This window comes from Syngnathus acus, chromosome 15 (assembly GCF_901709675.1).
Source record: "Syngnathus acus chromosome 15, fSynAcu1.2, whole genome shotgun sequence".
NCBI classification, from domain to species: domain Eukaryota; kingdom Metazoa; phylum Chordata; class Actinopteri; order Syngnathiformes; family Syngnathidae; genus Syngnathus; species Syngnathus acus.
The window spans coordinates 13,545,363-13,557,639 of record NC_051100.1 but is presented as its reverse complement, the minus strand read 5'-3'; the positions used below and the strand labels follow the sequence as shown (position 1 = coordinate 13,557,639).

Below are 12,277 nucleotides of genomic sequence, written 5' to 3'. Positions count from 1 at the left end.
AGTGTAAAGGTTATCTTCACCACCATCTCCATTCTCTGTACCTCAAGAGCCGACTGGCCTTCAACGACGACAGCCTCCATATTGTTTATAACACTGCATTCTGTATGGCTGTCATCTTCTCTCTCACTCTTTTTATGTTCCTTGTACTATATTTTGGTTTTCTAATGTCAATTTTTGTCCAATTTGATGGTGATATTTTTTATCGCATGCGCGGATCGGTTGGCACTTTTTAAATTTCGTTGTACATGTGACAATGACATTAAAGATCTATTCTATATTCTATTCTACACTTTTGTAAAACAAGAATGTCGTTCATTTGCATTTTTAAAATTTTCATTTTGGTTTATTATTTTCCACTTTGTTTTACTCCTGAAGAGTCAGATAAAGTGAATGCCCTGCGTGATAAATATTTGTTTATAATCGACATTCTGTTTTCCTTTTTCAGTGTTACCATTTACATTAAATACAATAAAGCCCAACATAAGGCCAAGCAGTGAATAGAGACATCTCAATAAAATAAAGCCAAACTATAAAGCTAGTAGTAAATAAAAATTACGACGTATAGATTTTTGTCATAAAAAAAAAAAAAAAAAAGACCTTGGCGTTTTTGTTAAAAAAAAAAAAAAGACTATGTATTGTAAGTATAGTATGGCTTGTTTTTTATATCTAAAAAAATTACCATGTATGGTCAGGCTTTGTTTTACGAATAAGAATGACCATAAGGCTATTTTTAATAAGCTAACACCTAACATTGACCCTCGATGACTTCTAACAAATGACCATGTAAAATAAGACTTTTTATCGTAAAAAGTTTCTATAGTAACTCATAATGAAAAGGCCATTTTGTCACGGATCGGAGCAGGGCAACCAAATGCAGCTTGGACCAGGGTTTATTGAGGGAAAAGGTAGTTGGAAGAGAGGCTAAGGGGAACAAACTAGCATAACCGGCAAACTGACATAACTGACCGACCGACAGACTGGCTAACCGAAACAGACTTGACAACAACAGGAACCAAAAAGACATCAATGATCCGACAGGGAGTGACACGCAGACAGGACTTAAATATGAGACAGGTAACGAGAGGCAGGTGACTGTGATTATTACATGGATTGTGAGTTGACACAGGAAGGGAGGGGCAAGTACACAGACGGACAGAAAACATGACAACCTACATATAATAACACAACCGGGGACGAGTCGTGACACATTTTTGTGATTCTTCTGTGCTTTATTTACATAACCTTTAAAGCGTTAGAAAAAAACTGTACATTACAAGTTTACAATAAAAGAGATGCTCAAAAGCATTGTCCCGATGTTTGGGGGAAAAAAAACAAGTTTGAATCGAACGTAATTGTGTGACTTCAATCCATGGGGTTTCACCAAAACATCCAATTGCTCAAATCACAATGCATGATTGACGAATGACTGTCAACTTCTCGTCATTCAAATCTTTCCTAGCTGGACGCGGCTCCCTCCTGATTGGGAGTGTGACAACAAGCACTCGGGACTGGTTGGGCGGTTGCCAGGTGGGTCCTAGCGGTGTCTTTGTTGCCAGTTCATGGAGTGCTCGTTAGTGGACAAAACGTCAGACCCGCGAGGAGGACCACGAGGCTACCTGCTTCACTTACACTTTGGACTTTCCACACTGACTTTGGCAAGTTTTGCTTGACGCAGCAAAATCATTATCATTACGATTGTTCATTAATCGTGATTGTTGATGATTTGGTGTTGTTTGTGAGGGGAACAAAACAGGTTACGTCTTTCATCCCGCAGCTGCAAACCAACTTGCGTGGGCCATGAATTGATTGAGTCGGTTACCGCTTTGTTTTGCAATAGAGACTCTGTGAAAATGTTGCTTGTTGCTTGTTGCTTGAGACACAAAAGCGAATCCGAATCTGATTTCAGAGTATAATCTCGAAGTTGAAATCTATTTGGACGTTTTGAAGTTGGACATATTTGCTAATATAGTGAATGGATGAATTGTTCCATTGTAAAAAGTTGAAATGGTCTTGGATTTTTTGGAGATGTGACCAACACAACTTTTACAGCCAATGCCTGCGCAGCCGTCCTCAAGGAGTGCTAGCGACTTAGCAAGTTACACGCAAGATGGATACAGCTCTCAATTACGAGTTGCATGTCGTGCGTGTGCATGACATTAAAAAAAGAACATGTTTAATTTGTCACTCAGCTTTCATTGTGTGGGTTGTGCATGTCACTCAACAATGTCCATTTGTTCTCCTTTGACAGGGCCCAAAAAATCTTTCACGCCCTCAAACATCAACAAAAAACGCAAGATGCCAAAATGTATTGGGGGGGGGGCGGAGGCGGCGTCCCGCTGGATGGGAGGGTTACGACGACACTACTATAGGGTTGGCCAGCATTAGCTTTTGAGAGCAGGGCTTCCGATGTTGTCCGTCTCTTTGTTTTTGTCTTTCGGCAGTGATGAGAAGACCTGAGAGCACAAGGACAAAATGACTGAGAGGCTCCCTCCATACTCAAAAGGCTTGCTTTTCATTGAAATAAACCAAGCGCCCCGAATCCACCCATCTGTTACGTGGGCCGCTTCATTCCCACGAGGGTAGTCCATCCCAGCATGTCTTTGGAATGTGTGAGGAAACCGGGAGAAAACCCATACAGGCATGGGGAGAACATGCAAACTCCATGCAGGAAGACCGGAGCCGGAATCGAACCCCGCACTGAACTGTGAGGCGTCGTGAGTGCGCCACCATTCTAACCAGTGCTCAACCATGTTCCAGCAAAAATAAGACTTGTTGCAATGAGGGACCAATACTATACTTTGGACTTTTTGATCTAATGACATCATGTAAAAGGATGGGTTTTGTACTTTGGACTCTCTGATCTAATGACATCATGAAAAGACTGAAAGTTTTTTTTTTTTTGTCGGAAAGGCTGCATGGGCTCACTCGGCCAAAAAGCGCCTGACGGCAGGCGCCATCTTGTGGCCCGGCTTGTGTAACGCACCCTATGTGACAATGCATAATACGTCCCAAATAATCAATAATTTAATAATAACTTAATTCATAATTCTACCATTGAAATTGCTGTGGATAGTGTGTAACGCACCCTATGTGACAATGTATAATACAGCCAGAATAATCAATAACTTAATAATAATAATAAGTTAATTAATAATTTTACCATGGGAATTGCTGTGGATAGGTGACCCTGCTGTCGGCTTCCTTATTTTTGCCAATTACAACAAATGAGCGGGGGCCGGCCGTGTTTTTGCTATCATCCCATTCAGCGAAACCCAGAACCAAGCGTGATATTGGATAGTATTCTCACGAGTGAGCCAGGAAGACGTCAATGCCCGCAGAAAGCATTTAACAGATAATCCAGCTCAAAGTGGGCTTTTTTTGTGCCATTGTATTGCTCCATCTCAGTCACGTTTGTTTGTTGTCTTTTTGCACCAACCTGAGCCCAGCGGCGATTCCTGCTGATCATGTGCGTGGCGGCCATGGCGGCGAAGAGCGCGTGTGCCTGGAGGTCTTCGGGCAGCCGGCTGAGGAATTGCGCCATGCGGATGAAGTCCATCTGCAGCAGGACGTCCTGGAAGAGGCGTAGGATGCCGAGGCCCGTCCGGAAAAGGCTCTCCTCGCCGTCGCGGCAGAAGACGTCCCACACACGGCACGCCACGTCTAGAGGCAGGGATTTGCTGTACAGCGTGAAGATCCTGCCACCGCCACCCACGCAGATGCTAGGGTTAGAGCCCCGCTCTCGCCACCGAGCTGTCGCCCGACTCACCAGTCGATCAAGTAAAGGTCAGGCGTCAGCTTGTTACTCCTGAAGTGGCTGAAGAGGTGCGGGAGGTTCTCCTCGAAGAACACCTCGAACACGGCGAAGTACTTCAGCATCTGAAATGTCCCAAGCCACGTCACACATGCATGCGTGCGTGAGAGCAAGTGAGCGAGCGTACCAGGTCGTGGTCGACGCGGAAGAAGGCCATCTGGCATGGTTTGTTGAGCAGGTTGGCAAAGGTGACAAAGGCGTCAGCCTCCTCCAGGTTGAGGATGAGGACGGCAGCGATGAAGGACATCCCCTGAACCTGCGCAAAGACGCAACGTAGTGTACACGTGTGCCACGCACACTCGTGCTGTTTGAAGCCAAGGTGCGGGTGGGTCGGGGACTCCTATGACCTTAAGCTACGCGCTTGAATTGGACACTGAAAAGCGACGGGTTTGCAGGAGTACGTGCCAAACTGCTTTGTGCTACTTGAGTGCCGTAAGATCCCTTGCGCAATGACATGACTTGGGATGGATTGACGGCGCCTCGCTCACGACCATCGCAATCCTGCGCATGTGCTAAAAATGTTAAGGAGAGCCCGAACAGGTGATCCAAATTCCAAAATGATGAAGTGAGACGTGACCTGATATGGAATGGCGCCAACACTGACGTTGGGATGGCAGCCCAAAAATGTGCAACATTGACGTCAACACATATTGAGGGCCTTTTGTCAAACATTTGCAAACTAAATCAAGAGTGAGCGTGCGTGCGTCAGACCTACATATCCGATGTCAGGTCGGTAGCATGTGTACGCTCCCAACACGCTGTGGAGGACATCGTGGAAGGGACCGCCCTGCGCGCACGGAACGAGGAGGAAGTGAAAGGCAGCTCTTGCTGTCAGGCGACGGTGGTGCAGCCAAACCTTCTGGAAGATGAAGAGCGACGGGAATGTTCGAGAGATATCCAGCTTGATGAGTTCCAGGCTGGATTCTCTGTCTGCCAGCGATGTGCCGCCGTCTGTCGAGGAAAGCGCAGAGTTCAAAGGCGGGCATGCTGCGGTGGGGGCGAGTGGGGGGCCCACCGCTCTCGCTGTCGTTGTTGACCGAGCTGGTCTCGCTGTAGCTCCTCCATTTTTCTTTGGCGCGACACAGGAAGATGTCATACAGCTCTGTGGGAACACAACACACAAAGATGTCAAAGTGGCCCTCGCACTCGATGAGCCTCGGAAAAAAAACGTCTGAGGAGCCGGTTTGGCTCCAGCATCAACTACACCGCCGTATGGAAGGCGTCAAAAATGACTGCAGTTAGATTGGGGGGAGGCGGCCCACCTACCCCCCGTGATGTTGAGCTCGTTTCCGATGGCAAGGCTCCACACGCGTCCTCGTACGCCGGGAGGGAGGCCTTGCCACCATAAGTCCCTCACGCGACGTGTGGCCTTCCTACACGCATGCGCGTCCGCGCGCGCGCACACACACACACGCACACACACACACACGTGTGACACATGCACACACACACACACACGCACACCCACACATGCCTCAATGGTGAGTGCATGGCCTCACAGCAGGTAGTCACAAAATATGTCACGGTGAACTATTATAACACAGGGAGGCACGCACACAGCGTTCCAGTGCGGCAGGATGTGCGTGTTCCAGACCACCATGGCGTTGGAGATGCTGTCCTCGTGTCGATGTCTCTCCTTCATCTGACGCCTCTTCTTCTGTGCGTCCTTCAACTCTGATGCACGCAAAACAAACACAATCAGCATTTTCTTAGCAGAAAATGGATAAATGATTTTTTTCTTCTTCTCTTTTAAAGAGAGCGCCTTACCTCTCCTCTTGGCCCCGGCCACCATCTCCTCATACTCGAGCTTGTGTCTTTGAGTTTCCTCCTCAGATTTGGCGGGAAGGTTCCTTAAGAGCCAATCAGACAGAGGCACACGAATGGGCTCATTCACTCACACTCCCACAACCCTACACAGGCAGAGTGCGGAAGGCCACAATGAAGGGAGAACGCCCAACCGTACTCCCGGCGGTGCTATGAGTTGCGGCCACTTGAGTGGCACTCAAGTTTGCTGGCATTACGACTACTTGCTAGCCACCATGTCGCTACCACTTGTACTATGACAACTACTTGTACTTGACTACTACATACACTATTACTGCTCAGGGTATCGCTGCAGGTACTGCTCCTTCTACATGTCCCACGACACCTACTGGAACTTGTGCCGATAGCAGCTACTAATCCTGGTTTGTGTAACCTGCAACTACGGTAATCCCTCGCTACTTCGCGCTTCACCTATCGCGGATTTTTTTCCGAACATTAATGGCCAATGAGAACATGTGTTCTCGCAGCTGATTGGCTTAGCAGTTCTAACTACAATTCAGCTCAGCCGACCGCACTGTCTGTATCAACATATCAGACTTGTGCTTCATCACAGAAGTTTTTTTTTAATTCGAGACTTGAGTGAAAATATTTATAAAAGTGTTTAATAGTTAGTAAATAAGAATGTCTCTGAAAGTCAGCTTGTCTTTAAAATGTTCACAAAAGCGCTTACTAAATAGTTAGTAAACAAGAATGTTTCTTGACTTTAAAATGTTGCAAAAGTGTTTAAAAATGCAAAATAAAGTATTTAATAAACAATAAAGTGTTTAAAACTACAATTAAGGTTAAAAGTCTTGTGTGGATATGTTGTAACAATATATTTACTCTATTATTTTCTCTATTTACTTATTTATTTATATAAGGAATATTTCTAAAAGTCAATTTGACTTTAAAAATGTTTACAGTAGTTTTCAGAAATACAAAAAAAACGTTTTAAAAGTACATAAAAGTGTTTAAAAATGAAATAAAAGTTCATAAAATCCTTGTGTGGCTATTGTAATAATGTATGTTCTCTACTTCGCGGATTTTCACCTATCACAGGTGAGCATGGAACCAATTAACCGCGATAAACGAGGGATTACTGTACATCTAGTAACTAGCAGGGCTACGACTTGCTACTTGACTTGTTAGATTTGACACAACAAATTTCGAGCCAAGGGGCAAAAGAAAGCCTGGCTGGCCGCTATGTGTACTATTTGGACAACTCGCTGGTTCTTATGGAGCCAGATGGCTGAGGCTTCAACTTTCACTTGCACCAGAGGGTAACTGAACCAGCGGGGGAGCGTACCTCCAGAATGAGCGCTGTGGTGGAGAGGGGCTCGAAGTCCAAGTTCTTCCTCCTGCCTGCCGCTGGGGGGTGCCGAAAGGACACCTGCGCACAATCGAACACAGACAGTGTCAATCCACCAGAGTCAGCATTAGGGGCCGCAGTCAGTTTCGGAAGGAAAGCTGTGTCCAGTGGCGTGACTGGCCTGGGACCACCTTCTACAGATTTGGATTTAAATGACATGGGACTGGCGACCAATCCATTTTATGTCAACATGTGCCTTGCCATTGACGCTGACCAGTCCGCGCTGTCCAAACGAGGCCCGCCTCTGCCCGCGTCCTTTCCCCGGGTGTCAGACAGGCTCCCCCGAACCCGCATGAGGACATACTCATATCAAATCCTGTGATCCTATGCGCAGACCACGTGCCCACCAGGCAATTGCAACAATCACACAACCTGCTCCGTGGAGGACGAGGACACAGTTCCTCCTTCTCCTGCATCTCTGGGCTTGCCAAACAGTCGCCACCCTGGCGCATCGTGTGAACGGTGTAGGCTCTTTGGCTCTCATAGGGAACAGCTCCTGTAGACGGGGACGGTGCAAGTTTACAGTGGAAAGAGGAAGCGCGGGCAAAGGCGGGCGGGAAGTGTGACATGGGCGTGAGGTGTTGCGCCATGCAATGTTCCCCTCTAATTTTCAAATGTCTGTGCAAACACACAAGCTCCCTGTGCACACTGTGGACCACTGTGTGCAACACCAGATTGATTGATTGATTAATAAATGAAATAAATAAAATATTGTCAATGAGAACTTGCTCGGGGGTTGGATTTTGTTTTGTGTGACAGCTCGTTCCTTTTGTGTCGGTCCTTTTGCGCTCTCTTGCAATAATGTACCGATCCCCTGTCCCATTTTGAGTCTCTGTACAATTCCAACAGCTTTCAAATGACATTTCTGCTGAATGTGACACTTGAGGTAGCCAAACTTCCATTCAGTTCCATATTTTTCCCTCCGTAAACTCGCCTGCCCACTTTAGCTTCCTGCAAGTAGAACCTTTCTCACTCGAAAAGAGAAAGTCACACCGAGTTCCACCCTTTGTTCTTTTATTTGCACACATTCCGACAGCCATTCTATCTTAAAAGAACCGCAAGCATCTCTTATTTACTTTGGCTTGGTGAGTGGATGTGTCCGCCATGATAAGGGGGTTAGCTCACTTAGCGTTTGCATCTCTTGACTCCGCCGCACTGTTGTTAGCTCGCTAACCTGCACAGCACGAATGGGCAGGGACACAATTTTCAGGCACTGACATGCTATGATTGGCTATGTAGCGTAAGTGAACCATATCATATCATTGGCTGGACACCTGTCAATCACTGATTTACACTACAAAAAGGCACAGAAAGAAAATCATTCATCCACTTAGATTACGTCTAACATTACAGCATACCAGCTCAGTCGCCTAGTGGTAGAGAGTGTCCGCCCGGATACTGGACAGGGTTGTGGGTTCAAACCCCGCCGGGTCATACCAAAGACTATAAAAATGGGACCCATTGCCTCCCTGCTTGGTACTCAGCATTAAGGGTTGGAATTGGGGGGGTTCGATCACCAAATGATTCCCGAGCGCGGCACCGCTGCTGCTCACTGCTCCCCTCTCCCCCAGGGGATGGATCAAAATCACACAGGGATGGGTTAAATGCAGAGGACAAATTTCACCACACCCAGATGTGTGTGACAATCATTGGGACTTTAACTTTAACATTAGATATGAATCAGTTTATGCTGAATTTTATTTTGTGTGCAGCATAGCGTTTCTTGTGCGCAGCAGCGCAGCTTAGAGCATAGGTATCAAATTCAAGGCCCGGGGGCCAGATGCGGCCCGTCAAATCATATTATGTGGCCCGCGAAGATAAATTCTGCATAGACTTTGTGTTATTACTAAAATTATAAATTGTCTTCACTTTTTCAAAACTGAAATTTTGCTAGCAATTTTTATTACCATTCATCTTTTTAAACAATTTGAACAGTTTTGACTAGTCTCTGATTTCAAAACTAGTTATTCATCAGTTTGCCGTGTAGTAGTGATGGGTCCGGCAACACCGATGCGTCGAGCTCATAGAGCGAAGCCCCGTGTCGTTGCACATATTGCTTTAAAAAAAGTCACGTGACTGAACGAGCAGCAGTATAGTCTGTCAAGGAAGCGCGCCAAAGCTCTGTTAAAGGAAGCGCATTGTCAACGGGATGGATCTGCTAAAACAATATCTAATCTTTTGTGGTTCATCCTGAAAGTTATCAAGAATTATGGAGCAGCCCCAAGTCAGATACTGGGACAATCAAAAGACCCACTACACTGCACTCCAGCCTTATCTGTGCCGTGTGAGTGGGTGTTTTCAACGGCGGGAGAAATTGTGTCCAAAAAGCGCAACAGGCTCAATTTCAAAACATTGGAAAAACGTACTGTTTTAAATAAAAACTTGTAAAAAACAAATCCCAGTGCACAAGCATCCTCTTCCACAACACATTCACTTAGATTTTCATGTTATGATACAAAATATTTTTTCAATTTAAATGAATGTGTGAAAGAATACAATATAAAATATAATTACTTAACTTAATTAATGTATATATTAGGTCATCAAATCAGTGTCAGTCGAGTCTGTCAACTAGGTTTTTTAAGGTCCAGCGGGTATCAGCAGTCAGCGACACAGTATCGACACAGTGTCAATACAGTTTGGCAATGTGTCGAAACGATACACGACGCCTCATGGACCCATCACTACCGTCTAGCCTATACTGTAAATAATATAAGGCGTTTACAGTCATAATGGCCCTCCGCAGGAAACTATGACTACAATGCAGCCCGCGGCAAAAACGAGTTTGACACCCCTGGCTTAGAGGGAACACTGGCGCCATGTCTCCGTGGTAACGCGCACGCATTGCGGGAGGTGCGGTTCTTCCGAATCACAATGTGTAGTCCCGTCATTACGCTCGCTTGAGGCCCGCATTTTACAATGACTCCAATAATCATCTGGAGATTTTATCCGTTAAATTCAGCGACGGATCGGATCAAAATGTTTACTTTCCATCCATTATTCGAACTGCTTCACCCTCGATACAAAAATAGGACATTATTTCACATTGATGGTGCAGAAAATGCTACAACCGATTCTGGATCAGTTGCCCATTTGGTCCATAACAGCCATCAGAAAACCCGGAAGGCCTTCTCATAAAAGCACGTGCTGGACAATTTCAGACTTACTTTGAAAGTATGTACAGTACGCAAAGATCTTCAGTCTGCTTTCATGGGGGACAACAGAAATTCCACCATTTCAAAAGAATCAAGGTCTTTATATGACTAATTAATATGCAAAACAGTGGTTGATTCATTTCGCAAATCTGTTGATTCAGATGAAGTGTCGCAACTCGCACCTTCACTCACATTTAACTGATTTGAGGCAGATGGCATACTTGTCTCTGTCAGACAAAAGATTGTCTTCATAATTGAAACTGGGTTGTTGTTTATTAACAGAACAGCAAATAATCAATGAATTGATGACTAAGCAATAATCTTATAATGTAAAATTATCCAAATCCTTGTCATTATAGCCCCGGTGAAAGCTGACTTCCTCTATATGTAACATTTGCAATGTTGGCTTTAGAAATCACCAATTGACATTTTTGGCTTATTTTCAGGCTTATGTTACAAAGCAAGACGAAATCCAAATCCATTTACGTAGGTACACTTAGTGCACTGTCAATTGGAGATCGTGTCATGTTTTTTTTTTTTAAATGTAAGAAAATGGAAAAGAAATGTTGCAGCTACTCGATGACAATCGCTAGTCGCAGCCCTAAACTGATTCTTTAGCGGTATGTCCTCTCTTGTAATTAAAAGGACATAAAGGAAGTTCCTCACAAATTTGCCAAATCCCTCGCACTACGTTCATTGATGTTCAAGCGTTGTACCTGGTGAAGAAGTGAACAATTCCGAACCTCTTGGGAGCGAGACCGGTCTCGTCGCAGTTGCCCTGCACTCTGAGGTCCGATTCGGGTGCACTCTGCCGGCGGCCTGCCTCGAAAGCGCCCCGAAATTCGCCGCCCTGCTCCCCGAAGCAGAAGTCCCCCCGGTCGGCGGTCGACGGCGACAGCGGCGTGGCGTCGCAGCTGAGCGACGTGCTAAGGTTCGCCTCGGTTCTCAACGTCTGAGGCCTGACGACCCAGTCAGGCTCGACACTGTCCACCTCTTCCTCGAAGGGCGAGGTGTCGTCCTCGCTCAGTTCGGAGGAGGCCGACGGCTCTGTTGAGGGCGGTCCAGCGGCTCTACGGGCCGGCTCGGGAGCGTCCGCGAGGACGGGCGGGTCGCTGCGGTTGTCTCGGGCTTCGGTGGCGGCATGACAGCCTCCATTAACGACCGCCGTCGGCCTTTCTGAGACGCCGTCGTCAGCACACCCGTTGAGCATGATGCCTGGCTGCGGTTCCGAGCGAGGACACGTCTCCGCTACTTTTCCCGAGCACGGCGGCCCGACGGAAGCCGTCGACCCGGATGACACTCGAGCCCCGCAGGCAGCTGGACAGGAAGCGGGGTGGCCGGTTCCTCTTCCTCGTCCAGCCGTCGCCACCTCCACTTCACCCCACGACTCGGCGCTTCCGTTAAGGCCGCGGCGGTCCCGGAGGCAGTGCTCCGCTAAGTCCAACATCCTGACAGCGTCGTCACCTTTTCTGCACGTCACGGAACATTTGAGAGCCAACGCCGCGACTGGTCGTCTGACGACGCCGCCATCCTCCTCGTTGTCATTCACGTCGACGACCACAGAGCCCGCGGGCTCCCTCGGCGCCGCCATGCATGAGTCTCAGGCCCACCGACCGGCTCGCGCCTCGAACCGCCCGGTCGGCCCAGCAGCACAGCGAGAAGCGGTTAGCATCTTAGTCGCATTTTAGCCGCACGCGCCAGGGAAGGGGCGGTGGGGGGGCTTACTGACGCTATCCGGGCACGACGCACTCATTTAAGGTAACACAGCATTCTCCGGCGGAGCGAGTTAGTGTCGGTCTGCGGACAAAAGGGCAACAAAGGTCCTCAACGTCGCCTGCTGTCGTTTTTCCCCTCATCTGTCGCAGACTGCGGTGGTATGCCAGCAACCGTCCAACGCCATCTTGAAAAATACCCTAACAATGACGACGTCACTGGCAACTTACTCGCTGTTTTTATTATGCAGTAGCGACACCAAATGTTCATAACTGAAATACACCAGCAATCCTTCAACTCAAAGCGCCCAACAATGACGTCACCGGCGACTCGCCCCTTGCTCCTTTTTCATGCCGTAGTGACACTTAGTGGCCATATCCAGAACTACACCAGCAATCCTTCAACTCAAAGCAGTCTAGACACTGT

The 12,277-nt window shown here is 47.1% G+C and overlaps 1 protein-coding gene across 2 annotated transcripts; it reads right to left on the bottom strand.

The window, feature by feature from the left end:
* Positions 1–1,206: 1,206 nt before the first annotated feature.
* Positions 1,207–11,733, bottom strand: LOC119134915 (TBC1 domain family member 12-like). 2 transcript variants are annotated; one of them, XM_037272164.1, is made up of 13 exons: positions 10,855–11,733; positions 7,356–7,479; positions 6,905–7,004; positions 5,579–5,660; positions 5,368–5,485; positions 5,078–5,184; positions 4,827–4,913; positions 4,668–4,762; positions 4,527–4,598; positions 3,939–4,067; positions 3,767–3,876; positions 3,437–3,695; positions 1,207–2,453 (listed from the first exon to the last, which is right to left on the bottom strand). In XM_037272164.1, the coding sequence occupies exons 2-13, from the start codon at positions 7,433–7,435 to the stop codon at positions 2,382–2,384; spliced, it is 1,311 nt and encodes a 436-aa protein (XP_037128059.1). In that variant the 5' UTR covers positions 7,436–7,479; positions 10,855–11,733; the 3' UTR covers positions 1,207–2,381. The 2 variants fall into 2 exon arrangements, with proteins under 2 accessions (XP_037128059.1, XP_037128060.1); XM_037272165.1 differs by having other exon boundaries at positions 10,882–11,010.
* Positions 11,734–12,277: the final 544 nt, after the last annotated feature.

Bases quoted from the DNA above. Each gene is read 5' to 3' on its own strand.
- LOC119134915 (XM_037272164.1), bottom strand. From the start codon at position 7,435: ATGCGCCAGGGTGGCGACTGTTTGGCAAGCCCAGAGATGCAGGAGAAG. The intron at 5,486-5,578 runs GTAAGGCGCTCT...TGCGTGCATCAG, and splicing joins GGCCGGGGCCAAGAGGAGAG to AGTTGAAGGACGCACAGAAG. The intron at 4,068-4,526 runs GTAGGTCTGACG...GTCTTTGCGCAG, and splicing joins ACCGACCTGACATCGGATAT to GTTCAGGGGATGTCCTTCAT.